Source organism: Leptodactylus fuscus, chromosome 4 (assembly GCF_031893055.1).
Source record: "Leptodactylus fuscus isolate aLepFus1 chromosome 4, aLepFus1.hap2, whole genome shotgun sequence".
Taxonomy (NCBI): Eukaryota; Metazoa; Chordata; class Amphibia; order Anura; family Leptodactylidae; genus Leptodactylus; species Leptodactylus fuscus.
The window spans coordinates 133,021,938-133,036,488 of record NC_134268.1 but is presented as its reverse complement, the minus strand read 5'-3'; the positions used below and the strand labels follow the sequence as shown (position 1 = coordinate 133,036,488).

The following is a 14,551-nucleotide window of genomic DNA, read 5'->3' as shown; positions in this document are numbered from 1 at the left end:
AAATGTTTGACAGATGGGACTTGTGCATACACCCTAATAGATGGCCATGAATAGAAAGTAAACTATCGGACAACGTGATTTTCTGGCTGTATGTGTGTCATTAATACATTTTGTACTATACTTTATTAACAAATTATGGATCCTTTCTGTGAAGTCCTGCATTTTTTCACGCTATCCCTTGAGATATTGAGATCTGTTTATGTGTATGGGCGTACGGGGCTGTGGATCACTCCTAACAGTTATATCTTGGAACTTTAGAACGTACAAATCTAAATTATTTCCGGTGATATTACTTGTCAAAAACGTAGCCAGAATTAGGATATTTATATGAAGCTGTATAAATAATAAATATGATATAAAAAGCCCAATCTTGACTTGTCTTCTACCAGTGATTTCTCTGGAAATAATTAACACTGCAACCTTAGCGTCGTATGAAAGAAGAGAATATTGTCTGTCTGTTTTATAATAATGTCCAAGATATAATGGTCTGAAGTTATGGCAAAGATATTATCCCCTACCTAACCTTATTTTCTGTAGATGTAACAGTCCCATACTCCTGCACACCATACACAGTAACATTCAGTGAAAGGCAGAAACATCTCAATACAGAAACAAGGGGAAAAAAGTGAAAAAATGCTGGATCTCACAAAAAGGATTTGTGAAAATTTATTTATGACAAATACTGCCAGAAAATGAAAAGTTGTCTGAACGTTTAGTTATGCTTTAAATTAATCCTAAAAAAATGTCATGTCCAATTACTATTTTAACATCTTGATCAAAAGGTCTTCGTTGACTGAGGTCATTTTTTCTTAAGCATATGTATCAATGCTACTGAGTCATATTAAGTCACATCAAATACTGAAAAAGCTTCTGCACATTATTTGATTTCAATAACTTACTGGAAAAATTATACTAAAACCTAAAAAAAAAACCTACAAAAAAAAAAAAAGTAAATTTCAGAATTTTTTTTTTGTTTACATGGCAGAATCTTTGACATGACATAATACAGGAGGCATAAACATTACATTTAGCATCTATCCACAGGATAAATAAGTGTCAGAGTTCTGGGGGTGAGACTGCTGGGACCACCAACGATCAGGAGAATGTAAGATCAAAAGTTCCCCTCAATTCTCCAGGTGAAAAAGCGCTGATGTATTTGAATGCACTACATTGACTTTGATGGGATTGCTGGAGATCACTGTGAAGGCAGCTAATAGAGATGACCTATCCTTAGTGTAGGTCGTCATTATTAGATTTCCAATACCTGGGACCCCCATAGTTCAGCTGTTCCAGAACACGACAACTCTGAGCAATGTTATGTGCTGGGAGCCACGCTGCTCACTTTCTGTACAAAGTGCAGTGGTGGAATTAGGTACTGCAATGCTATCACAATGAAGTACCAAAAGCCACCACTACAATTTGTAGGGCAAGTGAACAGCATGGCTCTCCGCATGTAAACATTACTGTGAGCCAAAGCTTTTAGAAAGTGGAAAACTCCTTTAACGAACATAAAACTCACATCGACAAGAATCTACATCATGTGGTACAGTGATCCATTTAGTAACCAAATCCCACTACGATGCCTCTCACTTATACACACACGTCATGTTGATAATTTATACAAATTAGGGTATAACAAATTTGTATTAACGTTGTGGATGGCAATTTATCAAAAATTAAAGGAGTTATGCCACAGAAAATAATTTATTCTCTACACGTAGAATAGAGAATAAATAGTTCATCAATGGGGGTGTGACCAGTAATCCTGAGAAAGGGGCTGCATTACCGTTGTGCATTCACTCTGACTACAGCCAAGCTAAATGTCGGTGCGTCCCATTCTGGATGAGATGCAGCCATAGTCCCATTCATTTCAATGGATGCAATGGATATAGCTGTAGTACAGCACTCTGTACCTCCGACGGAACCAATGAAATGAAAGGGACTTAAACTAATCCAATTTCTTCTGTAATTTTTATAAAACTGTCAGAAAACTGTAAGTTGAAATCTGATTGGTTATTAGGACAACAATTCCTTTTCCTTTGTACCAGTTTGCTGACCCAAAGGGTTTGTTTGGATCAATGGTATCAATTATGACTGCATTACAACATTAAAACAAATTACAATTTTAGATGCTTTGGAAAAATAAACCAAACTTATACTATAAATATGTTTTACAGCCAAAGCGCACACATTTCCTAAGTACTGTGTCCATTTCTCATGTTAACATTGCATAATTGCTATCATTTATCAATTGATACCTTTTAAAGGCTAACTGAAAAGATATTGACAAATAGCAAGCTTTCAAGATTACTTGGGTCTCTTCATCAGGCGTGGCATGACAATATCTGAACTATTACATAGTTATACATAAAAAAAAACATATATAAGGAAATGGACAACTGCTCCAATATTTACTGAGATAGAGGTTTACTCCTCTCTATAGCTATATTGATAGCTCTGTTTTACATCACTTGTCTCATTTACCTCTGTATTCCAATGACTTTTCATGTATAAATATATATATAAATATGTGACTATTCAGACAATGTGTTATACCATAACTGATGAAGAGACACTTGAAGTCTCGAAAACTTGCTATTTGTTATAATTTTTGTCAGTTCAGTTTCAATAAAAAGGAATCAACTACTGAAGACTGGCTAATGTAGTAAAGATATATACCTTTGCCTTTACTCAGATCGCAACATTTTATATATTTTTACTTCTAAACTACAGCAACGACAAAAGTATTTAAAAAAAATATTTTTGGTCTACAAATAAGGAAGAAAAACAGAGTTTTGGTCTTCTGAACACACACAAACAATAATCCTAACAATTCATGTAGACTTAAATGGAGTCTATCATTGGCAATAGTCATTTTTAACTAAACATCTTTTTGCATAGCCTTCAGCATGGCTTTTTCAGGGATACCTTTTATTCTTTCTTCAGGGCTGGTGTTTAGGAATTAGCCTGGTGCTAGTGATATGCAAAATATCCAGCACAGACCACCGGAAGCCTTTTAACTATTCCTTGAGAAGGGCAATGCTGATGATACTGTGGTGCCCAAGGCTTCCGCTGCTCCGTGTTGGCTAGTTTGCATATCACTAGCACCGGGCTAATTCCTAAATGCTGGCGCTGATGAAAGAATAAAAGGTATCCCTAGAGTAGCCTTGCTAAAGGCTATGCAAAGATATGTTTAGTTAAAAATGGTGATTGCCAGCCAATGATAGACTCCCTTTAAAGGTGTAATTCGGTTTTAGCAAATGCAGATTCAAGAGAGCCTGTCACCTAATTTGTTTTAGTGCATACTTGTGTTTCCATACTCCAATAGTTCTGAAGCATCTCTTCTTATAACAGTTTATATCATTGGTTGTTACTCCTCATTTGTTACCCAATTTGGTGGTGCCAGAATATGTAAGGGCACACCCTTTGATTAGTGCGAGTGTCTACTTATTCACACATTTTTAGGAAGAACAACAAAAACATGCACTGACAAGTTATATGAAAAGATACCGCAGAATTGTCATCTCAGAGTATTCACTAAATCAGACATTTCAGGAAATGCAGCAGGTCATCTTTAAGTAATATATGTGATTTTTTTCATTGCAATCTTCACACAATCAATCAGTTTGCCAATTCGACTAAAGTTCCCAGAGCTTGTAATCATTAAATGGGAACATTTAAAGACAGTATGATATAAAATGTCAGGACTTGTCATTGCTGTTTTATTTCATTAGAACAGCATTAAGGCTAAGGCCACGAGATGGAATTGATGTCAGATGTTTGTAAATGGCTGTTCTTTGCCATTGCTGAAAGTTGTGATTTTCTGGCATTTGGCTCCAGCTTTCAAGCTTTGCATTGCAAAGGTTGAAGACTCTAGGTAAACATGCAGCAATAACTGACAAAGTTGCAGAACTTTCTAACACAGTTAGAACTGAATGGAGATCATTTGGTGTTAATACTTCGGAGCTGAAAACCTGTCCTGATAATCTTCCGATAGCCCTGCATATTTATATCATTCATATCTATTTATACCATGATAAAGGTAGATTTACATAAAAATGAGACTAGCATAGTAAACAAGATAGGATGATGCTTGCGATTTTTTGCTCACTGAAATAATTTTGGATAAACTTTTTTTTTTTTCCAACCAGCACTGTTTTTTGTATTTGCATAAAATGCAAAGCATATATTGTTGCATAAGATCTTAGGTACGAGATTTAAAAAAAACAAAAACCCATAAGAGTGATAGATATGTAAAATAATGTGCGTGGCACTTACTGGTAATACAATTAATTTTTGAAGGCATGTAGTACTGTATAAAAACCAATTTGCATAATAACCCCCAATCAGCATGAGGTATTTTCAAGCAACACGATTATGAAAGGCTTCCAAAATGTCTAATAAACATACTAGAAGGAAAGCTAGATTGAAACTGGTATACTGAGTTCACACAAAATTTCTGGCATTTTCAAAATGTCCAAAAGTTGTGGGGAGGGGGCTATGAGGGAGAGTTGGAGGAATTAAATAATGGGACAAAAATGGTAAACCAGCATGTTCAATTACCGTTAGAAAGATTTCTAAATACAGATTTACAAAATGTCCTGGGAAGATGGCAAAGCATACAATGTAAAAGGAAATTTCTTGTATGCAATGGGTCGCAGGTTTATCCTATGACATTTCAGAAAGGCAGCATTGTTGTACTGTTCCCTCGGCGAGGTAGAACACTGTTTCTTCAGATTAGGCAAACCAGGTAGAGAAACAAAGGATGCGTTTTACGTCAGGATGATTGGTTACATTTTTATGCCTTCTTGTTGACTAAGCTGTGACAATGTTTTCTTGATTCGCAAAGCAGTGAGTCTTGCAGCTCCATTGGCATACCAACATTCTCGCATTATTTTGGCCATCACACGTAATGCCTGGTAAAGAACAACATTTGCTTAGCCATATTGCAGGGATTGAAGAAAAACAATAAAAGGAATAACAACTATTATACTGAAAAGGAACACAAACAGCCTTTAGAGCAGCAGTGGTCAGTAGAGATGAGCGAGTACTGTTCGGATCAGCCGATCCGAACAGCACGCACGCATTGAAATGAATGGAAGCACCTGGTACTTCCGCTTTGACGCCGGCCGGCCGCTTAACCCCCCGCGTGCTGGCTACATCCATTCATTTCAATGCGTGCGTGCTGTTCGAATCGGCTGATCTGAACAGTACTCGCTTATCTCTAGTGGTCAGTCATCTGTATTATGCGACCATAGACAGACCATATTTAGCAAGGACAGACAGACACTTCGTGGCCTATTCTAAACAGCGTTCAAGTTAAATGTCCAGAAGGCACATCTGCATCGCCCTAATTTATAGAGTGATACTGATCATTATACAGATCATTATCATCCTCTAAAAGACTAGAGCAGGAATATTTAGACATGAACAGAGAAAAACAACATTTTTAAAAAGGCATTGGGGGACATAAAGACCCCCAAAAACATAGCTCCATTTAACATCGCACAAAGTAGTAACTACTGGTAGTGAAGAAGTTATTATTCATTTTAAGTAGCGGTAAATTGGAAACACTTTTTATTTCTAAAGTACAAGTTAAGCAACCTGCCAGAAGACCGCAGCCAGATATAGGGAGTAGAGAGGAGCAAGTAGTATTTGATCAAATACCTCCCCTGCATAGACAGACCCCTCCCACCCTCCCTGGCGCTTTTTTTACACCAATATCTATGCAGGGGAGGTATTCGATCGAATACTACTCACTCATCTCTAATAAGGAGCAATTTTTTTTTTTTTTTTTAAGGTGTTAGTTTGCCCATAATAGTGAAATTATAGCCACAGTAACTTACTGCACTTGCTTCTCAGATGTATGCTTTCTTCATACACAACCATTTTATACACTCAGCCATGCTCTGCGCCAGCATGTGGATTAGGTAGTATAGGAGACCTGCTCTTATAGAACTGGTAAAGACCTTGTGGCCTACCATTGGTTCCCCATATGTATAAGCTTTAATATCCACTCTTTGGACATCTCTGCTCTACAATGTTCGTAGAAGAATACACGTTCGGTTATGTTTTCACAAACACTTACTTCACAACTCTGCCATCTGTTTGGAATGTTCGGCCTCAGTTTCTGCTCACATACAACTTTCCTCATCTCCTCAACAGACGGATCAGAAGGAACAAGGTCATAGTAAGGTAGCTGATAATCTTCATGGATTCCTAGAAATATATAACAAAATATTGGGATTATACAAGAGGCATTCATTAAACAGAGCACACCACAAACTAGCATAAAAATGCGAACTTTTTTGGCGCATGGCTGTTTTAGGGTACATTCACACTAAGTATACACTGAGCTGATTCTAAACGTAAAACACGGTCAGAATCAGCGCGTACAAAGCAAATCCCATTCATTTCTATGGGAGCCGGCATACGTGCACTCCCCATTGAAATGAATGGGAGGCTTTTTTCCCCTATTGGTTTCAATGTGAAGCTGTTCATTGAAAATTATTCACCCACTTCATTATTGTGTCAAACTTCGGAACACGACCATGACGGCCAACGTTGAAATTATTCCGGAAACATCTCTGTGTTTGAATGACAGAACGGCCAGTCTCAATAAAGGTGTTGTACACGAAGACATGATGCTCTATCAACCACGTCTCCATCGCTACTAAAATGGCGGCTCCTGACGAGCAGATACCCCCACTCTTTAGCCACCAAGGTTATCCCCACCTTGCATGGCGCCTCATTCAAATCATCCATACCTCACTGCCTAACCCTGTATTTAAAACTGCCCATCTCAGAAGGACATGAAAGGTCCTCTTTAATGCTGCTGTAATGCCCTCTAATTCCTCTTGCCTTCTTCACTCTAAGCCTAGTATGTATCTTGACACAGCCACTTTTGCCATAAAGATTTTGTTAACTTGTGTATTTTTTTTTGTTTGGTTATCTTGTGATCTAGGATGCCTATAAAATATGCCTTTTTGTCCCAGGTTGAAACTAAAATCATATGTCCATGCTGGCATCTTGTAATCAATTGATGTCAGGGGACACAGTAGTCCCACTAGCCATCTCCTTTTGGCTGCAGACAATAGACATTTATTTCAAAGAACCAATACAATAGACCAAGTCAATGAACAGACAATTCAAGAGGACATCTCTAAGCAATGGTGGAAAAAAAAACAAAAAAAAAAAAACAGTTGGGCTGTTGCGGTGCATGAACAGATAAAATTCAATTAACCCCCAGCCCTCACACATCTAGTGGATGGAGTTCAGAGCTAAGCCAATGTAAGCTATATGTATATACTGTAATGCACGCATGGGATTGTGAAGACTGAGGCTGCAAAGACATTCCTGTGTGTTATGGGCTTTTGGCAATGTACCAGACATCATGACAAGATGGCCTCTAGGGGGTGCTCAGGTGTAGCTTTCGACCATGTGGAGAAACCACATGACAAGAAGCCACTCCCACAGGAAACAACATCACAGAACCCACATGGCAAGAAGTCACTCCCACAGGAAACGATATCAGAGAAACCACACGGCAAGAAGCTACATCACTTCCTGGAGGTAGTCCCCTGGAGCTGATGTCACAGGAGGCGGATACCTCAACCAACCAATCAGAGCTTGCTGTTCGTTTACTTCCTGTATGTGGATATAAAAACCTTGATGCATAATAAAGCTCTCTTCGTGTACACTGCTCAGACTAAGAAAGAAATTCTTATACCAAACATTTCTTGTATGGTGTGGAATCTTCATTACTGCTAGCACTTAGTCCTTGAATTTGGCCAGCTATAGTCACTCACAGTTAAACTGCTGAACAGGTGACCACAAAGTCCCGTTACTGACAATTTAAAATATTAAATATATAGGTAGTAAAAGCCAGATTCTTATACAAAATGTATCTCGCTTTAACTTAATATAAAATCACAATGATTTATATCATATAAAATTACAATAACATTTTTTTTCACCTTATTGTGCACTTGGCCATTGTGATCCTGAGAATAGGGAATGTTTTACCTTTTGTGAATGCAGTCACAATAAGGCCAATCAAAAATCCATGTTCCAATTCATTGGGAGTGCCAGAGATGGCCAAAGTACAGCATTCGTCTATTTGCGGTAATGCCATTGAAGGGAATAGGAGTGGTGTGCATCTGCATCCACCAGAGTTTACTGTACCAATGGGTATCTTTATCATGGCAAAATCCCTTAAATTTTTTCATGGTATAGAACTGCAAAAATGTTCGTCTTATAGTCCAAAAAATAAAAAATTCATTATTTGATAAAGCAGTCAGTTTTCAATTATGTTTATATTAAGTTTATTTAGCAGTATAAATGGGATACTTTAATTGTATTGATATGGTAATTGAACCATGTTCATGTTGGTCAAACTTTGAGAATAAATTTAAAAAAAAAAGAATATTGCCAAAACCGCATATTGGAACAATTGCATATATATTCCAATTTGACTAAATTCTCTTTTATGTCTATATTGTAATTATTGCGTCCCCAAAAAGAAGACAGTGTCTTATATTAAATTTTGATCCTAAAGATGTGCTAGGTCTTATTTTCAGAGGCTGTCTCATTTTTCCTGCTGCCCCCCACTAAACATTAGTGCTACCTGATTAAACAAGTTCTTACCCGTGAGGTGTGTTTGCCATGCAAAGACCATATGAAGAAAAGCATTGCAACTGGCTGAACGCTGTGTTCCGTGTGTGTTGCTGCTGCACCACACTACTCTGAGATTTTCTTGCGGCGCAAAGACTGCATGAAGAAAAGCATTGCAGCCAGCTGAATGCTAAAGTAAAGAGGCAAAAGCACGTCACAGTCTGTTAAACAATTGCTCATGAACACAACACAGCTCCGCACCTCTAATGAGGCGAGGTGAGGCACCCGCCTCAGGCGGCAGACTGGAGGGGGTCAGCAGAAGGGTCGATTTTTATTTTTTACTGTTTTTGGTACTATTCTGTTATCAGGCCAGCATCGCAGTTCAGCATCAGGACAAGCTGAACTGCTGGCCCGATGCTGGCTGGCGCTATGTAAAGGAGCAGCGGATCACAGGACACCAAAGAGGGGCGCCCAGACCCTGCCCTCACTCGCGGTGCGGAGAGGATGGTGGAGCCCGGCCTGGCGTGTCACTGCAGCCGCAGCATCAAGGGGCGATGTCCGGCCTCACCATGTCCTCCCCGCACTGGGACGTGCAGCTCGGCTGCTGACAAGCTTGTGCTCACCGACAATCACCGCAATCCTCAAGTCAACCCACAACCCGACCCTGTCACCATCCTCTCCGCACCGTGAGTGAGGGCAGAGTCTGGACGCCCCTCTCTGGCATCCTGTGATCCGCTGATCCTTTATACAGCTCCAGTGCCAGCCAGCATCGGGCCAGCAATTCAGCATGTCCCGATGCTGGTCCGATACAATTTTTTCTCTGAACCAGCGCAAGGAGAGCTGCCGCTCTCCTTGCGCTGCTTCAGACGTCTACATATCAGCGTAGGCGGTGTCATTACACCGCCTACGCTGATAAGCAGACGTCTGACTGTCAGGAGAAGAGGATGCGGCGGCAGCGGCAGTAGCAGAGAGGTTGGTAAGTATAATAATTTTTTGTTTTATAATAGGAGTATCCCCAGCAGGTAGCGGCCTATTTACCAACCTCCCCGGACTTGTTCACTGCCGTCCCCGCTTCCCCTTGTACTATAGGCCGCGGCAGGCGGTAGTGAGTAGGCCCGGGCCAGGCTACGATCCCACTGCTGCTATTATAATACTCGGGGGTCTTTCCAAACCCCCGAGTATAATAATCGGAGCCCCAGGGGAGGTGAGGGAACATGATAAACAGTGTTACTTACCTCTCCGGGATCCGATATTACTCCTAGGAGGCTTCGGGCCTATATGGTAATATCCCAGACGTCACATGGTCTGGGATATTACCATATAGGCCCAAAGCCTGTGTTAGTAGTAAAAGTCTGTTACTGCTAGCACAGGCTTTGGGCCTGTAGGACAATAGGCTATTACTACTAGCACAGGCTTTTCAGACTGTTCAGGAGTTGACTGATGCTTCAATCCAGATCTGGGAGGAGATCACTCAGGAGAACATCCGCTTCCTCATCAGGAGCATGCCCAGGTGTTGTAGGGAGGTCATACAGGCACATGGAGGCCACACACACAAACTGAGGCTCATTTCCATGCCTTGAGGCATTTCCACTGAACTTGGATCTGCCTGTAATTTGAATTCCCACTTTGATTTTGTGCATCATTCCAAATCCAGACCTCCAAGGCATATTAAATTTATAATGGGAAGAATATGCAAATCTGTCTTCCATGATATAATTAGGAAGTCAGGTGCCTCAGTGTTGCAAACCAATAGAGGGCACTCACTGGAATGTGCAAGCCTGTCTTCCCTGATGTAATTAGGAAGACAGGATTTCAGTGAAATAACCCAATAAAGGTTTGCTCCCTTTAGCATCATGCTCGACCTTCCAAGAGGCTTTTGTTTTGCAATGATGCTGGGATTATTACCAGGTATAGTCTCTCAACCGAGGACGGCCATTTCGATGTTATTGCATCTCGTCAGCCCGATGTAGAGAAGACTATAACCTGGTAGAGGTGAGAGGCTTAGACAGGGTTAAGGGGATATTGTCACTCCTTGGGGGGAGACCACCATATAGATGTGTGGGTTATTTCACTGAAATCCTGTCTTCCTAATTACATCAGGAAAGACAGGCTTGCAAATTCCAGTGAGCGCCCTCTATTGGTTTACAACACTGAGGCAGCAGCTGACTTCCTAATTACATCATGGAAGACAGATTTGCATATTCTTCCCATGGTCCATTGCGAAGTGGAGTGCTAAAGGCTTAATAAGTCTCCACACACCTATATGGTGGTCTCTCCCCAAGGAGTGACAATATCCATTTTATTTTTTATAATTGTTCTAATCATATTACACTATGTAATGAATAAAGATTTGCAATTGGTATATTTAATTCATTGATATCTAGCATGTGATATTTTAGTGTCCCCTTTATTTTTTTTGAGCAGTGTGTAAAGTGGACTATCCAGAGTACAAAAGACGTAAACTGCTGCTTGGGCACACAATAGAGCTCAGAAGGGAAGAAGTAAAGATTTAGAGGGACTTTCTGGACACCATGTTGTTTTTGCAGAACCCTGGAGGTGTCAGTAAATTGGAATTTCCCAAGAAGCGAGTCCGTTTTGTAGGGGCATTTTTAGGATCTCTGCACACACATTAGGGAGATTAGAGAGGTAAACAAGTGTCTCAAGAGTTGGTGTAGCAAGCAGGGGGTTTGGGTTTCTGGAGAACTTTGCTGTGGGCTACAGGTTCTATGGTAGGCTGCATCTCAATGGTGAGGATGCAGCTGTGCTGGGGAGAAGATGACTAGATGGCTGGACGAGTGTTTAAAATAGGGACGGGGGGGGGCAGATGTAAAGGGCAAGATAGTGTAGAAATGGAAAGAGGGCTAAATACTGTAACTGGGAGTGGAGTTACAACAGTCAGTAGGCAGTGGAAGAGTAGGGAAGATAAATCTATGAAATGTGTGTATACGAAGCCTCACTAACAAGATGGAGGAACTAAAAGTGATAATGTTGGAAGAAAATTACTACATGGTGGGGATAATTGAGACATGGCTGGACTGCAAATATACAGGGGTACAGTATGTTTAGAAAAGTGTGCCAATAGGGGTTTGCTTATATGTAAAATCTTGCCTTAAGACAGTCTTGCATGAGGACATCAGGGAAGAAAATGAATATGTGGAGTCCTTATGGGTGGAAATTAAGTGAGGAACAAAAAATAAAATACTGACAGGGGTTTGTTATAAATCTCCAGATATAACTGAGGAAGCTGAAAATATACTAATAAAACAAATAGATAAGGCAGCAATGCAGAATAAAGTCATTATAATGGGGGATTTCAACTACCCAGATATCAACTGGGAGGCAGAAACCTGAAGATCCAACAAAGGGAACAGGTTCTTGTCAGTAATAAAAGACTTTTATTACCTATCGCAACTAGTGCAGGACCCAACAAGAGGAGAGGCACTTTTAGACAAAATTTTAACAAATTAACCTGACACACTATCAAAAGTGGAGGTTGGGGGATATCTGGGTAATAGTGACCATAACATAATACATTTTCTTGTACATATTAAAAAGATGTTCATTAGAGGGGGTCACAAAAACACTAAACTTCAGGAAGGCCAATTTTAACCACCGGGAACACAAACTAAATGGGACATCTTCAAAAACATTCTAAATAGGGGCAAGCCAGAAATCATAGAAAACCAATATGGCTAACGAAAACGGTAAGGAGTGCAATGAGCGATAAAAAGGAAGCATCTAAGTACTAAAACAAGATAGTAGCGACACAGCATTAAAAAACTATAAGGAGAAAATAAATTGTGCAAAAGACAAATAAAGGAGGTGAAGACTGAACCGTTAGTGGAGCTCCCAGGGCATCTCCTCTGCTTATCTGGCCACATAACATTATATTCATCTGTGATATGGCTTATTAGTAGCTCAATCCAAGTGAAGGGGCTGAGCTGCAATAGTAAACACAGCCACTACACAATTTATTATGTTGTACTTGGGTTCTCTGAAGAGGTTGCGCTATGCATCTGAACATTGTAGTGTCTTCAAACAGTTGATTGGTGGAGGGCTTGCTGGTTTGACTCCTGGCTATCTTCAGTTGACAACCTACGCTAAAGATAAGTTATCAATTGATAAGCTTGGAATACCCTATCAATGTAAGTCATTAAAATTTGATCCGGTGGAGTCTGGACATCCAGGACCCCCACAGATGAGTTAATTGAAGAGACCGCTGAGTTCAGTTGAGCACTGCAGCCCTTGCACTGAACACCAAGTATAGCACCTTACATTGCATAGGGGCCATCATACTGCAGTTCAACCCAGTTCACTGGTGTGCACCTTTTAAAGTTAACACGTGATGGCGGGTTCACACCTGTGCCGGTCTCCACTTTTCGGGTTTTCGTCTTCTGCCCGAGAAACTGGACAGGAAACGGAAACCCGGCAGTCAGTTTTCAAACCCATTCATTTGAATATGGTTTGCAAAGTGACTGCCCGTGAGCGTCTTGTGCCTCTCCACGGCGAAACCGTTCTTTTATTAACCGGATAACTTTAACTGGTTTAAAAATAAATAAATAAAATCAGTTTCGCTGTGGAGAGGCACAAGATGGCAAATCTTCACAGCGCTTAACCCCTTGGTATTCGGCTGCTTCCACGCATTCCTATGGGAGCGAGGTATTCAACGAATAGTTTCGAATACTAGTCGCTCAACACTAGTAAATAACAAACACTGTTGTCAGGTGAAACTGGAGGTTTCAGCAGAAACTGTCTACAATCTAAATGATACTTGGCACTCACTTGAAGCTATCAGAGGACATATGGATTAGGCTGTTGATGTCAACAGGCCGATTCTTGTGTTTTCATGGAGATAACCCACTTATGCTTCTTCTCCTTTTCCCTTTCTAGACATATGAACACTCAGCCAAATGAAACAAGCACATATATGGAGTAGTCAAGAGGAAAACATTCAGAACGTTATCATTACAACTTGATGTTGAAAAGCATTATGAATGTGACCTGAAAAGAAAGGGAAATGTCCATCCATTTCATACAACTCCAGAAATCTAGACTTACCCCCAATTGAACAACGACGCGCTATTTCCCAGAAAACTAATCCCATAGCATATATATCAGCTCGCTTAAAGGACTCGAAATGTTTCATATTTATAGAATCATCAAGAACCTCTGGTGCCATATACCTGTAAGAAAAATAGAAAATTAGAACAGTTTGTGATCTACTATCTGACAAATTTAAAGTGGTTGATCACTTTCAGACCAATGTTGACAAACAAATGTATATATACATACATCCCCCAGGGTGCTTGAACATGCGATCTCCTGTGCCATAACAATGCTTAACAACACGGACAATGCAGTTGGGTCCCTGCTGTGTGAAACTGTAGAGACCCGGCAGCTAGTGCTTCTGCTCTGTTTCAGAGCGGAAGCCATAGTAGGTCACAAGCACTAGGACATACACGTACTGTCAAGTTCACATAGTGGTTAATAAGCGACGCTTTCCCCTCACACCTTTTCCAGTCTCCAGCTATGACTACTTACCTTATCAGAAACCTGGTTATGAAACAATTTCTATCATAAAATTACCTTTTTGTCCCAACTCTATGATTTGGTGCAATGTCAATTGTATCTGTAGCCGAATCGTGTCGCACAGCTAATCCTAGATCTGCAATGCAGCAAGTTCCATTTTTCTTAACCAGTATATTTTTTGATTTAAGATCTCTGTGTGCAATAGCTGGTTTTCCTATTAACAAAAATAAACAAACATACAGTTAAGATCAAGTACATACAATCATGTCCTGATAAACACCACAGCTGTGAGAAGGTATTCTTTCAGCAGTTCAATATAAACAAGAATGGTCCCATTCAACAACAAAAAAAATAAATAAATATCAAATATGTATTTATGTACTCGTTTATAGACGAGTCGATGGGGGGT

At 40.1% G+C, this 14,551-nt stretch overlaps 1 protein-coding gene across 1 annotated transcript in view; it reads right to left on the bottom strand.

The window, feature by feature from the left end:
• Nucleotides 1-2,996: 2,996 nt before the first annotated feature.
• Nucleotides 2,997-14,551, bottom strand: part of TGFBR1 (transforming growth factor beta receptor 1) — a 42,396-nt gene continuing 30,841 nt past the window's right edge. Inside the window, exons 6-9 of the mRNA XM_075271141.1 lie at nt 14,200-14,356; nt 13,672-13,796; nt 6,089-6,219; nt 2,997-4,916 (exon numbers count right to left, since the gene is read on the bottom strand). Of these exons, the coding sequence (XP_075127242.1) occupies nt 4,791-4,916; nt 6,089-6,219; nt 13,672-13,796; nt 14,200-14,356 (539 nt within the window). The 3' untranslated portion in view covers nt 2,997-4,790. The remainder of the gene's footprint in view (nt 4,917-6,088; nt 6,220-13,671; nt 13,797-14,199; nt 14,357-14,551) is intronic.